Raw genomic sequence first — 15649 nt, forward strand, 5'->3', positions numbered from 1 at the left:
GTTCTTCTTCCTGATTGAGTTTTGGGAGATTGTATTTTTCTAGGAATATGTCCATTTCATCCAGGTAGTCCTGTTTGTTGGAGTAGAGTTGTTCATAGTATTTTTTTAAGATCCTTTGTATTTCTGTGGGTCTTTTGTTTCTGATTTTGTCTATTTGGGTCCTCTCTCTTTGTTTCTTGGTGAGCCTGGCTAAAGATTCATCAATCTTGTTTATCCTTTCAAAGAACCAGCTCTTGGTGTTATTGATCTTTTGTATTGCTTTAGGTCTCTATGTCATTTCTTTCCACTCTGGTCATTATTTTTCTTGTTGTTCTCTTTCTATTTCTTTAAGTTGTAGGGTTAGATAACACATATATATTTTTAATACCTTTGACCATTGTTCTCCCAGCCCTCAAACCCCCTCATCTCTGACAGATGTCAATCTGTTCTATGCATCTGTTTCTGTTTCTATTATTTGTTAAATTATTCTGTTCATGAGATTCCACATATTAATAAAATCATATGGTACTTCTCTTTCTTTCACTGGCTTATTTCACTTAGCATAATAATCTCCAGGTCCATTCAGGCTTTGGAAAAGGTAAGTTTTCCTTCTTTTTTATGACCGAGTAGTATCCCATTGTGTAAATGTACCTGGGCTTTTTTATCCACTCATTTATGATGGGCAATCAGGCTGTTCCATATCTTAGCTATTGTTAATAACATTGCAATGAACATATAGATTCATATATTCTTTCAAATTAGTGTTCCAGGTTTCTTCAAATATATTCCCAAAAGTGCAAACTCTGAGTCATAAGGAAGTTGCATTTTGAATTTTTTTCCAGAAAATTTCATACTGTTTTACACAGTGGCTGCACCAATCTGCATTCTCACCAACAGTGTGTGAGGGTTCCTTTTTCTCCACATTCACACCAGCATTTATTGTTTTCTGATGTATTGATGATAGCCATTCTGGCAGGCACGAAGTGATATCTCATTGTGGTTTTAATTTATATGTTTCTGATCATTAGTGACGTTGACCATTTTTTCATATATCTATTGGCCATCTATGTGTCCTCTTTGGAGAAGTATTTATTCAGGTCCTTTGCCCTTTTTTTTAATTGGGTTGTTTATTTTTTCGGTGTTAAGTGATATAAGTTCTTTTTCTACTTTGGAAACTAACTCCCTTTTATTGTATTATTGGTGAATATGTTCTCCCATATATTCACAGTGTGCTCCCTTTTTATTTTGTTGATAGTTTCTTTTACTGTGCAAGAGCTTTTTTAGTTTGATGTAGTCCCATTTGTTTTTGTTTTCTTTTTTTCCCTTGTTCAATAAGACATATCAGCAAAAATATTGCTAGGAGTGATGTCAGATTTTACTGCCAAGGTTTTCTTCTAAGGTTTTTATGGTTTCACAACTTACATTTAAGTATTTTACCCATTTTGAGTTTATTCTTGTGTATGGTGTAAGTTGGTGGTCTAGTTTCATTTTTTGCATGTACCTTTCCAATTTTCCCAACACCATTTATTAAAGAGACTGTGATTACTCTATTGTGTATTCTTGCCTCCTTCATCAAATAGTGATTGACCATAAAGGTATGGGTTGATTTCTGGCTTTCTGTTCTGTTCCATTAATCTATAGTCTGTTCTTATGCAATTTCCATGCTGTTTTGATTACAATGGCCTTGTAATATAGTTTGATATCACATAGTGTGATACCTCTTACTTTGTTTTTCTTTCTCAAGATTGCTGAAGGGGTCTTTTGTAGTTCTACAGAAATGTTTGGAATATTTGTTCTAGTTCTATGAAATATGCCACTGGTATCTTGATAGGAATTGTGTTGAATCTATAGTTTGCTTTGGGTAGTATGGAGATTTTTGTTTTTTAATGCTCACCTGAGTATATGTTGGTTGGGGAGAGAGAGAGAGAGAGAGAGAGAGAGAGAGAGAGAGAGAGAGAGAAGAGGGAAAGAGAAACATCTAATGGTTGCCTCCCATACATGCCCAGGGAACAAAAGCCTGGGTATGTTCCCTGACTGGGAATTGAACCTGTAATCTTTTAATGTGTAGGACCACTCTCAAATTAACTGATCTACCCAGCCATGGTAGATAGTATAGAGATTTTAATATTATTAATTCTTCCAATTTATAAACATGGTATATACTTCCACTTATTTGTATCTTCCTCAATTTTTTCTATATTTTTTTGAGTACAGGTATTTTAGTCCTGCTATACAACAAAATTTCACATAACCATAATGTTAACACCGCATATTACTTCACGTTCACCATTCTATAATTGTACATTTCTCCTTAGAAGGGTGTAAGAGAAGTTGAAGATAAATAAAACCTGGTTTCTGCTTTTTGTTCTCTTTTTTCTTTTTAAACATTTATGACAAAAAGTAAGTAAGAAACACTCCAAGGAAACTAGTATATTCTTCCTTCTGCTCACACCCTCATTTTCACAAGGATCAGTAACTAAGATTAATATAAAAAAAGAAGCTTCTGCCTTTAGAATTTGATAAGTCTCAGTATTCAAAGATAGGAAATAGAAAAAGTACATTATAATTTAATGGAGTTGTAGTAAGAAATTGCAGTTTTTAATTTGTCTGATTTCTAGCCCTCTCAGAAAGGCCATGTAATGGGAACTTGAAATGGAACCATACTCTTTAAAGTAGCATTTGCCCTATGGGAGAGATTAGTAAGGACAGGAAAAATAATATCCATAAATTATTTTTCTCTTTTACTGAGTAATTTTCACTTGGTGATTTTGACAAAAGAAAGCATGTGTTGCAGGTTTCACACTTAGCTACCTACATCCAAGGTATTAAATTTCCTGCATTTGAAGTGGAAATACCCCCTAACAAATATTTAAAAAAATATATTATTCTTTGACTAACTGAATAGTTCTTCTGTTTCGACCTGCAATCTTTTTGAAAAATCTTACAAAGTATAAAGTAAACTTTACTCATGTTTTTTTTTAATTTACATTAGAGGATATGTAAGGTGGCTTTGTAGTTATAGGATCTTATTGTATAGAAGAAATCCTACTTGGTATATAACGAAAGCTTATACCATAATCAAATTTAGAGCTGAAATTATGAAATGTTTTTGAGTGGCTTTCTACACTAAAAGAGAATATGCAGGTTTTAAGAATTCTTCTTGCATGAAAAAAGAATCCTTGCACTTTATAAATTGGCATGACAAATCTATCATAGTTAGAAACTCTTGTCATGTCAGATGAGGTTTTTGAAAATTACATGAGTAACTTCAGAATAAAATTGGTTTGAGACTGCTGCTTCCAAAAAGATGAAGTAAACATACTTACCACTAAAGAAAACTAAAATCCTGGACATTATCTATTAAAAAAAATAAGAAGACTGTCAAGATTGGAACTAAGAAATCACATAAATCTCACCCGTTAGGGAACACAGGACCCAAGGAATGACACAGTGTTGAATTCCTTGAGTTTTCTTTTCCCCACATACCTCATATTGGATATTAGAAAAGTTGGCAACCCAGGAACATAAATGTGTGCAAACAAATAAACCAAAAGATCCAAGGAAAGTCAGTTCTCTCTTGCCACAGAACCAGGAAAAGGGCAGCTAGGCAACAAAGAAAATCTTTAGACAATAATCTCTCTACTATAGCCAAACAGCACAGAAACAAAACTTCAGCCACACCACACCCCTACCTGAAAAGGCCAAGTAGAGGGCCTATTCTTGTTCCCTTACCAAGCTACCACTAGATGCTCCAAACACAAAAAGAGTGGTGTCAAAGAAAAAGTGCAGAGCGGTGCATTTAGAATCTCTCCTTCCCCAGCCATGTCAATAGATTACTTTCAACTCCATCCCCACCTAGACATGATGAGGATCTCCCATTTCACTTTTTATTGAGATAATGTTAGAAGAGGTCTATGGAAATATTGGTAGCCCAAATCCTTCCAACAGTACAAAGAATATCTTCCTTTGTCTGGTGTCAATGTAAGCCAAGTATAGAACCTGGACTTCCACAACCTTGTGAAAGTCTGTCATGAAATAGCTACATGATGTGTAGATAGATATCTATATAAATAAATCCTAGAGCAACCTCTAAAAATGTTATGCAAAGAGACATAGAAAAAAACTCTATAGATAAACCAAAATGTAATACTAGGATTTATTATGTACAATACCATGCCATCTGCGAATAATGACAATTTTACTTCTTTTTTTCCAATTTGGATGCCTTTTATTTCTTCTTCTTGTCTGATCACCATGATTAACACTTCCAGTACTATGTCAAACAGGAGTGGTGAGAGTGAGCATCCCTGTGTTGTTCTGTTCTTAGGAAAAATGGTTTTAGTTTTTGCCCATTGAGTATGATGTTGTCTATAGTTTTGTCATATATGGCTTTTATTATGTTGAGGTATGATCCTTCTATTCCCATATTACTGAGAGTTTTTATCAAGAAAGGGTGCTGGATTTTTTCAAATGCTTTTTCTGTATCACTTGATATGATTATATGGTTTTTATCTCTCAATTTGTTTATGAGATGTATCACATTATTTGATTTGTGGATATTATACTATCCTTGCATCCCCGGAATAAATCCCACTTGGTCATAGTGTATGATCTTTCTAATGTAATGCTGGATCCAATTTGCTAGAATTTTGTTGAGAATTTTGGCATTTATGTTCATCAGGAATATTGGCCTAAAATTCTCTTTCTTTTTTAATTAATAAATCTTTATTGTTCAGATTATTACAAATGTTCCTCTTTTTTTCCCCCCATAGCTCCCCTCCACCTGGTTCCCACCCCACCCCATGCCCTCACGCCCTGCCACTGTCTTCATCCATAGGTGTTATATTTTTGTCCAGTCTCTTCTAGCACCCCCACACCTCCTTCCGCCCAAGAATTGTCAGTCCACTCCCTTTCTATGCCCCTGCTTCTATTATATTCACCAGTTTATTCTGACTTAATTTTTAGGTTCACTTGTTGATAAATATTTATTTGTTGTCACTTTGTTGTTCATAATTTTTATCTTTACTTTTTTCTTTTTCTTCCTCTTCTTAAAGAATATCCTTCAGCATGTCATATAATCCTGGTTTGGTGGTGATGAACTCCTTTAGCTTTTTCTTGTCTGTGAAGCTCTTTATCTGACCTTCAATTCTACATGATAGCTTTGCTGGGTAGAGTAATCTTGGTTGTAGGTTGTTGCTATTCATCAATTTGAATATTTCTTGCCACTCCCTTCTGGCCTGCATGGTTTCTGTTGAGAAATCAGCTGACAGTCGTATGGGTATTCCCTTGTAGGTAACTAAATGTTTTTCTCTTGCTGCTTTTAAGATTCTCTCTTTGTCTTTAGCCCTTGGCATTTTAATTATGATGTGTCTTGGTGTGGTCCTCTTTGGATTCCTCTTATTTGGGGTTCTTTTCACTTCCTGGACTTGTAAGTCTATTTCTTTCATCAGGTAGGGGAAGTTTTCTGTCATGATTTCTTCTAATAGGCTTTCAGTATCTTGCTCTCTCTCTTCTTCTGGCACCCCGATAATTCCGATGTTGGTACGTTTGAAGTTGTCCCAGAGGCTCCTTACACTATCTTCACATTTTTGGATTCTTTTTTCTTTTTGCTTTTCCAGATGGGTGTTTTTTGCTTCTTTGTATTTCAAATCTTTGACTTGATTCTTGGGATCCTCAAGTCTGCTGTTGGATCTCTGTATATTATTTTTAATTTCAGTCAGTGTATGTTTAATTTCTGACTGGTCCTTTTCCATTTTTTGGCATTCTCATTAAGATCCTTGAAGGTCTCACTAAGTTTCTCGGAGGTTCGTAGAAGGTTCTTGAGTAGCCTTATAACTGTGGTTTTGAACTCTATGTCCTCCATTAGTTTGCTTTCCTCCATTTTTTTCATTTGTGATATGTTTCTTTGTCTCCGCATTTTTGGCTGACTGCAAGGACCCACTGTGTCTACAGTGGAAGAACTGCTGTGCTGGAGACACCCTTATGGGGTAGGACTTGCTTCAATGGGGCTTTGGTGCTCACTGAGTCTGCTTCTTGAGTGTGTCCCTTATGGATGTGGGGAGTTGAAATCTGGTATCTGGCCAGGTGTACCCTGGCTCCTGGATCTCCAAGTCAACCACTGTGTGAGTCCACCCAGCAGGAGCTACAGCAATACCAGCAGATTTCTCCTCTTTGTTTGGGGTTTGGAAGTTTTGGAGCTCTCTGACCCAGCTGCAGTTTGTTAGGTTATGCTGCAAAAGCGCAGGTGGTTCCTCTGCGCACAGCTTGGATGGGGATGTAAATTGAGTGGGGCGGGGTCTCAGAGAGTCACCAGGGTGGAACAAACAGCAATGGCTGTCATCAGCGTTTCTGCGATTCCGTGTCTCTGCGTCCCCAGTCCCTCTGCGTCCCCAAGTCCTGCGCCCCCACAGAAACAATGATCCCTGCAAGCAACTCTGCAAGAAAGCCATCCTAGCTTTCTGACCCACTGCAAGACAGTTCAGTTTCTCCCCGTAGGAGTCTGGGACCCCAGAGTCTCGCCGTAAATGAGTTCAGTGCATTAGGGAGCTTGTATCTTTCTTTGTATTGTCTTTATCTGGTTTTGGGATGAGGGTAATGCTGGCTTCATAGAAAGAGCTTGGAAGTGTGCCTTCCTCTTGAATTTTTTGGAATAGTCTGAGGAGAATAAGTTTTAGTTCTTCTTTGAATATTTGATAAAACTCCCCTGTGAAGCCATCTGGTACAGGGCTTTTGTTTGTTGGAAGTTTTTTGATGACTGCTTCAATTTCCTCCATAATTATTGGTCTATTCAGATTTTTTTATTCTTCCTGATTGAGTTTTGGAAGGTCAGAGTTTTTTAGGAATATGTCCACTTCTTTTAGGTTGACCAGTTTGTTGGAATAGAGTTGCTCACAGTATTTTTGTTTTTTATAATTCTTTGTATTTCTGTGGGGTCTGTTGTTATTTTGCCTCTTTCATTTCTAATTTTGTTTATATTGGTCCTCTCTCTTTGCTTATTTGTGAGCCTGGCTAGATGTTTATCAATATTTCTAATCCTTTCAAGGAACCAGCTTTTGGTTTCATCAATCTTTTGTATTTTTTTGCCTCTATGTCATTTATCTCTGCTCCAATCTTTATTATTTCCTTCCTTCTGCTCACTCTTGACTTTTCTTGTTGCTCTCTTTCTAATTTTTCAAGTTACAGAGTTAGATGATTTATTACCAGTTTTTCTTGTTTATTTGAAGTAGTCCTGTAATGCTATGAACTTCCCTCTCAGCAGTGCTTTCACTGTGTTCCATCAAAAACTACTAGAATTAGCCCTGACCGGTTTGGCTCAGTGGATAGAGCGTCAGCCTGAGGATTCAAGGGTTCCAGGTTTGATTCCGGTCAAGGGCATGTACCTTGGTTGCAGGCACATCCCCAGTGAGGGGTGTGTAGGAGGCAGCTGATTGATGATTCTCTCTCATCGATGTTTCTGACTCTCTGTCCCTCTCCCTTCCTCTCTGTAAAAAATCAATAAAATATGTTAAAAAAAAGAAGAAGAAGCCCTAGCTTCTTAAAAAAAAAAAACTACTAGAATTAATAAATAAATTCAGCAGTGTAGCAGGATACAAAATTAACACCCAGAAATCTATGGTTTTTTTATACACCAATAATGAACTCACAGAAAGAGAAACTAAAATAAATACCATTTACCATTGCAACAACAACAACAACAAAAATGAAGATGCTTAGGAATAAATTGAACCAAGGAAGTAAAGGATCTATACTCAGAAAATTATAGCACACTGAAAAAAAAGAGATAGAGGAAGACATAAACAAATGGAAGAACATACCATGCTCATGTTCATAGAATCAACATCAGTAAAATGTCCATACTACCCAAAGCAATCTATAGATTCAATTCAATTCCCATTAAAATACCAACGGCATATTTCAAAGATCTAGAACAAACTCTCCAATAATTCATCTGGAATAAAAAAATACCCCGAATAGCCACAGCAATACTGAAAGAGAAGACCAAAATTGGAGTGATCACAATACCAGATATTAAGCTATATTACCAAACCACGGTATCCAAACTGCCTGGTACTGGCACAGAACAGACATATAGACCAATGGAACAGAACAGAGAGGCCAGAAATTGACCCAAGCCATTATGCTCAATTAATATTTGACAAAGAAGGCAAAAGCATACAATGGGGTCAAGACAATATCTTCAATAAATGGTGCTGGGGAATTTGGTCAGATACATGCAAAAAAAATGAAAATAAATCACCAACTTACACCATACAAAAAAACAAAGTCAAAATGGCTAAAGGACATACTAGTAAATGTAAGATGGGAAACCAAAAAAATCCTACAAGACTCCATAGACAGCAAAATATTGACATATGTCATAGCAATATCTTTACTGATACAACTCCTTAGGCAATGGAGACTAAGGAGAAAATAAACAAATGGGACTACATCAAAATCAAAAGCTTCTGCACAGCAAAACAAACCATCAATAAAACAACAAGAAAGCCCACTGCATGAGAGATCATATTTGCCAATGCTATATCAGATAAGGATTTAATTTCCAAAATTTACAGAGAACTCATACAACTTAAGAAAAGGAAGATAAAAAACCCAATCAAAAAATTGGCAAAGGACCTAAATAGACACTTTTCGAAAGAGGACATACAGAAGACCGAGAGACATATGAAAATATGCTCAGTCACTAATCATCTGAGAGATGCAAATCAAAGCAACAATAAGATACCATCCACACTGTCAGAATGACTATCATCAACAAATCAACAAATCAACAAATGACAAGTGCTGGCAAGGATGTGGAGAAAAAGGAACCCTCTTGCACTGCTGGTGGGAATGCAGACTGGTGCAGCCACTGTGGAAGACATTATAGAGTTTTCTGAAAAAATTAAAAATGGAATTTCCATTTGACCCAGTAATCCCACTTCTAGGACTGTATCCCAAGAAACCAGAAACACCAGTCAGAAAAGACATATGCACCCCTATGTTCATAGCAGCACAATTCACCATAGCTAAGATTTCGAAACAGCCTAAGTGCCCATCAGCAGATGAGTGAGTTAAAAAACAGTGGTACATCTATACAATGGAATACTATGCTGCAGTAAAAAAGAAGGAACTTTTACCATTTGCAACAGCATGGATGGAACTGAAGAGCATTATGTTAAGTGAAATAAGCCAGTAGGAGAAAGATAAATATCACATGATCTCATTCATTTATGGAATATAATGAACAACATAAACTGATGAACAGAAACAGAGCCAGAGACAGAGCAGTACCGATCAGACCATCAAACCTCAAAGGGAAGGTAGGGAAGGGTGGAGGTAAGGGGCAGAGATTAACCAAAGTATTTGTATGCATTCATATAAGCTTAACCAATGGACACAGACAATAGGGGATGAGGCTATGAGTGGGGGGAGGTTGGGGAGCAATGTGGTGATAAGAACACATATGTAATACCTTAAATCAATAAAAAAAAATTAAAAAAAACAACTGTGGTACATCTATACAATGGAATACTCCACTGCTATAAAAAGGAAGAAACTTTTACCATTTGCAACAGCATGGATGGAACTGGAGAGCATTATGCTAAGCAAAATAAGCCAGTCAGAGAAAGATAAACATCATATGATATCACTCATATGTGAGATATAATGATCAACATAAACTGATGAGCAAAAATAAATCCAGAGACAAATTACAGGGGAAGTAGGGGTGTTTAGAGCTCAACCAAAGGACTTGTATGCATGCATATTAGCATAACCAATGGACACAGACACTGGGGCACTGGGGGCTTGCCCTTGGGCGTGGGAATGGGTGGGGGCGTTAATCAGGGGAAAAGGGGGCATATGTAAAACTTAAGACAATAAAAATGTAACATGAAAAATTCTATGTAATAAAACCGTAATGTGCAAATCGACTGAATTGTGGAATGCCTGTTGGAACCACCAGTCACTATGATGTTCACTGACCACCAGGGGGCAGACGCTCAATGCAGGAGCTGCCTCCTGGTGGTCAGTGCACTCCCACCCGGGGAGCACTGCTCAGCCAGAAGCCAGGCTCACAGCTGGTGAGTGGAGTTGCCATGGCGGGAGCCTCTCCCAACTCCGCGGCAATACTATTGAGCAGGGGAAGTGGGCGCATCAGGCCAGGATGAGCTCCAGCAGCCTGGTGTCCGGCCCCAATTCGGGCTGCTCCCTGGCCACCTGATGCTTGGCACACTGCTACATCCCCCGAGGGGCCTGGAATGAGAGATGGATGTCCGACTGCTGGCTTAGGCCCAATTCCGGTGCTGTTCTCTTAAGAAGGCAGGCAGTCTGAACAACTCAGTGACTCAGGGAAGTGCAGGGAACTCAGGGTGAGCCTGCCTCCATGCTTGACTCACCCACTCGATGATGTTCACAGGACAGAACATGGTGTCCCAGCCTGCGCATGTGCAGCAGCTGCTGAAGCTCAAGCAGCAAGCTGTGCAGCAGCAGAAGGCCATCCAGCCACAAGCTGGCAGGCGGACATCCTCCGAGGGGTCCCAGACTGCGAGAGGGAGGAGGCCAGGCTGAGGGACCCTCCCTCCAGTGCATAAATTTTGTGCACTGAGCCTCTAGGAAATATATAAATTAAAAATTAACAGTCACATGCTATATGGCTCCATTTATATAACATTCTCAAAAATATAGATTATTATTTGCCAGGTGTTGGAAATGGTAGGAGGGAAGGGAAGAACAATGGTGTGACAAAGGAACACGGAATTGTATACACATATTTTGTAATATGTTTCCTGTTTTTGTTTTTATGCTATAATTATGTAAAATGCTAATTGGAGGCAACTGAATGAAGACCTATCTCTTCAACTTCCTGTGACTTTAAACATTTTATTTTTTAAAATATATTTTATTGATTTTTTTACAGAGAAGAAGGGTGAGGGATAGAGTTAGAAACATCGATGAGAGAGAAACATCGATCAGCTGCCTCCTGACACCCCCTATTGGGGTTGTGCCTGCAACCGAGGTACATGCCCTTGACCAGAATCGAACCTGGGACCTTTTAGTCTGCAGGCTGACACTCTATACACTGAGCCAAACCAATTAGGGCAAACTTATTTTAATGTAAACATTTTTTAAATAGTTCTAAATCCAATAAAATGAAAATTTAGAATACTTGAAATACCCAGGTAACCATCATGGAGCCAAAGTTAATAGAAACCACATTTTCACCTATAAAGAGCAAGATTCAAAATGGGAGATGAATTATAATTTCAGCTATATGTGTGGTCCCTTTAGAGAAGGAACCAATTAAAGTTCCTTTTGAAAGATTTGGTGGATTATTTTCTACAGAAATAAATATATAAATCAAAATGCATTCTACAACATGTTTCTTGAAAGTCTGAATATTTAAATAAATGTCATCTTTCTGCTAATAAGATATGTAAAAATTGAAAACAATTATTTTATTTTAACTTATTGAGCAATAATAAAATTTCATTATTCTAGGTACCTATTTAATCCTTTTAATCATGTTTTATGCAGCATCCATTCATTATTTTAATGATTAGACTGCTAAGTTTCCATGTTTACAAAGCTTCCTCTTGTATTTCTCTTATAAAGACTTGGATTGGGAATCGAAGAAGAAAGTATCGTTTAATGGGGATTGAAGTTCCACCCCCAAGGGGAGGCCCTGCTGATTTTTCTGAGCATCCCGAGTCCGGTTCTTTGTCTGCACTCACAACAAGAGACGAAGCTTGTCCTGAAGTAGAAGAAGATAATGACAGAAATGATGAAGCATCCATCTGTTTGTCTGAAGGAAGCTCTCAAGGTATTTTATATGCTGCACATCCTAATTATAGCTTTTGTAAATTTGATGCATTACTAGTTTATTTTCAGCTTACTGGACTTTAAATCTAAACTCAAAATATTTGGTCAAACATATTAAAAGAAATGGATTTATTTCCTTCTATGTTTCAATGATACATATATATTTAAAGTATATGCTTTTATATACATATAAATAGTAAAATGAGTACTAAAATCAAGCTAATTCACATATCCTCAAATAGTTACCTTTTTGTTGTGTATGATAAGAACACTGAAATTTAATCGATTAGCAAATTTCCATTAATCATATAGTATTGCTAATTATAATTGTGTTGTACTTTAAATCCTAAACTTATTCATCCTATGCAATTGAAACTTTATACCCTTTAATAACTATCTCCCCATTTTCCCCACCTCCCCACCATGGTAACTATCATCCTACTCTTTGCTTGTATGTATCTGACTTTTTAAAATCCCACATCTAAGTGAGATCATGCAGTACTATTTTTTCTGTGTCTATTTCAATTAGCATAATGTCCCCAGTTTCATCTGTGTCTTTGCAAATGGCAGGATCTCTTTTTTACAGTTGAATAATATTCTATTATCCTATCTAATAATAGACAAACAGGGTAATTGACCGTACCTTTGCTACGCTTCCCATTGGCTAATCAGTGAGATATGCAAATTAACCGCCAACAAAGTGGGTCCGGCTGGAGCCGCGATCATAGCGGCTTCGGCTGGAGCAGCAAAGGCTTTGAAGGCGGCTCCGGCCAGAGCAGTGAAGGCTTTGAAGGCGGCACCGGCTGGAGCAGCGATCAAAGCGGCTCCAACTAGAGCAGCGATCAAAGCGGCTCTGGCCAGAGCAGCAAAGGCTTTGAAGGCGTCTCTGGCCGGAGCCAAAGCCTGGGTCCCCGGTGCCGAAGTAAAACCAGTGCAGGCAGCCAGGGGACGGGAAGGCCTATTGCACGAATCTTTTCATGCAACAGGCCTCTAGTCTATAATAATAAAAGTTCAATATACTAATTAGACTGGATGTCCTTCCAGATGAATCCAGGGCTGTGAGGGAAGCCCGGGTCCCAGGTGCCTGCCAGCGGCCAAAGAGAACACTGGGTCCCGGGTGCCAGAGGGAAGCTGGTGTTGGCAGCCAGGGGAAGGCCCAATGCATGAAATTCATGCAAGGGGCTCATCCCTTGCAGCCCCAGCTCCATCTGGATAGACATCCAGTCTAATTAGCATATTATGCTTTTATTACTATAGATTATATATAAATTTATGCATAAATGTATAAAAATATATAAATTTATTTACCTATTCATCTGTCAACAGACACTTAGGTTATTTTCATATCTTAGCCAATGTAAATATTGCTGCAATGAACATGGAAGTGAAAATACCTTTTTGAGGTACTGATCTAATATCCTTTGGTTACATAATCAGAAGAGGGATTGCTAATGTTTTGAGGAATCTCCATATTATTTTTTATAATGGTTGTATAAATTTACATTTCCACCAATAGTGTACAAGGGTTCCTTTTCTCCATATCTGCACCAACACTTGTAGTCCTTTTTTTTAAAAAAAATAAATTCTTTATTATTTAAAATATTACATAAGTCTACTTTTTCCTCCCATTGACCTCTCCCTGATCGCCCCCACCCCCAGCTCACCCCCTAATCTGTGTCCATTGGTTATGCTTATATGCATACATACAAGTCCTTTGTTGATCTCTTACCCCCTCAACCCCCACCTCCTTCCCTCATAGGTTGGACAGTCTGTTTGATGCTTCTATGCCTCTGGTTCTACTTTTGTTCATCAGTTTATGTTGTTCATTATATTCCACAAATGAGTGAGATCATATGATATTTATCTTTCTCCTACTGGCTTATTTCGCTTAGCATAATGCTCTCCAGTTCCATCCATGTTGTTGCAAATGGTAAGAGTTCCTTATTTTTACAGCAGCATAGTATTCCATTGTGTAGATGTACCACCGTTTTTAATCCACTCATCTGCTGATGAGCACTTAGGCAGTTTCCTAATCTTAGCTATTGTAAATTGTGCTGCTATGAACATAGGGATGCATATATCCTTTCTGACTGGTGTTTCTGGTTTCTTGGAATATATTCTTAGAAGTGGGATTACTGGGTCAAATGGCAGTTCCATTTTTAATTTTGTAAGTAAACGCCATACTGTTTTCCACAGTGCCTGCAGGAGTCTGCATACCCACCAGCAGTGCACGAGAGTTCCTTTTTCTCCACATCCTCTCCAGCACTTGTCATTTGTCGATGTGTTGATGATAGCCATTCTGACAGGTGTGAAATGGTACCTCATTGTTGTTTTGATTTGCATCTCTCAGATGATTAGTGACTTTGAGCATGTTTTCATATGTCTCTGGGCCTTCTGTATGTCCTCGTTCGAAAAGTGTCTATTTAGGTCCTTTGCCCATTTTTTTTTCCTTTATTTTTTTTGTGTGGGGGGAGGGCTTGCCCTTTACCCATTTTTTGATTGGATTGTTTGTCTTCCTTTTGTTAAGTTGTATGAGTTCCCTATAAATTTTGAAGATTAAACACTTATCAAAGATAACATTGGCAAATACGTTCTCCCATGCAGTGGGCTTTCCTGTTTTTTTGTTGATGGTTTATTTTGCTGTGTGGAAGTTTTTTATTTTAATGTAGTCCCATTTGTTTATTTTCTCCTTAGTTTCCATTGCCCTAGGAGTTGTGTCAGTAAAGATATTGCTCCAACAAATGACTGCTATTTTGTTGCCTATGGCTTCTTCTAAGATTTTTATGGTTTCCCATCTTATGTTTAAGTTCTTTATCAATTTTGAGATTATTTTTGTGTATGGCATAAGTTGGTGGTCCAGTTTCATTTTTTCCATGTATCTGTCCAATTTTTCCAACACCATTTATTGAAGAGACTGTCTTGATTCCATTGTATGTGCTTGCTTCCTTTGTTCTTCTTTCTCAAGATTGCTGCAGCTCTTCAGGGTCATTTTTTATTCCAGATGAATTTTTGGAGAGTTTGTTCTAGGTCTTTGAAGTATGCTGTTGGTATTTTAATGGGGATTGCATTGAATCTATAGATTGCTTTGGGTAATACGGACATTTTGATGATGTTGATTCTACCAATCCATGAACATGGTATATTCTTCCATTTGTTTATGTTTTCCCCTATCTCTTTTTTCAGTGTCCTGTAATTTTCTGAGTACAGGTCCTTTACCTCCTTGGTTAAATTTATTCCTAGGTATCTTAATTTTTTTGGTGTAGTGATAAATGGGATTTTTTTTTTTAGTTTCTCTTTCTGACATTTCATTATTTGTGTATAAAAAAGCCATAGATTTCTGGGTGTTAATTTTGTATCCTGCTACATTGCCAAATTTATTTATTAAGTGTAGTAGATTTTTTATAGTCTTTTGGGTTTCCTATGTACAGTATCATGTCATCTGTGAATAATGACAGTTTTACTTCTTCTTTTCCAATTTGGATGCCTTTTATTTCTTCTTCTTGTCTGATCGCTATGGCTAGCACTTCCAGTACTATGTCGACCAGGAATGGTTAAAGTAGGCATCCCTGTCTTGTTCCTGTTTTTAGGGGAAATGGTTTTAGTTTTGCCCATTGAGTATGATGTTGGCTGTAGATTTGTCATATAAGGCTTTTATTATGTTGAGATATGGTCCCTCTATTCCCACTTTGCTGATAGTTTTTATCAGGAAAGGGTGTTGTTTTTGTCAGATGCCTTTTCTGCATAGATTGATAAGATTATGTGATTTTTGTCTCTCAATTTGTTTATGTGATGTATCAAGTTTATTGATTTGCAGATACTGTACCATCCTTGCATCCTTGGAATAAATCCC

General features: G+C 37.5%; 1 protein-coding gene across 1 annotated transcript in view; it reads left to right on the plus strand.

The window, feature by feature from the left end:
• The window catches only part of HDX (highly divergent homeobox), a 137713-nt gene that overhangs the window by 94878 nt on the left and 27186 nt on the right, over positions 1-15649 (plus strand). The window contains exon 6 of the mRNA XM_006082808.3: positions 11593-11800. Coding sequence (XP_006082870.1) covers positions 11593-11800 — 208 coding nt within the window. The remainder of the gene's footprint in view (positions 1-11592; positions 11801-15649) is intronic.

The sequence above is a fragment of the Myotis lucifugus genome, unplaced genomic scaffold (assembly GCF_000147115.1).
Source record: "Myotis lucifugus unplaced genomic scaffold, Myoluc2.0 scaffold_4, whole genome shotgun sequence".
Lineage (NCBI taxonomy): Eukaryota > Metazoa > Chordata > Mammalia > Chiroptera > Vespertilionidae > Myotis > Myotis lucifugus.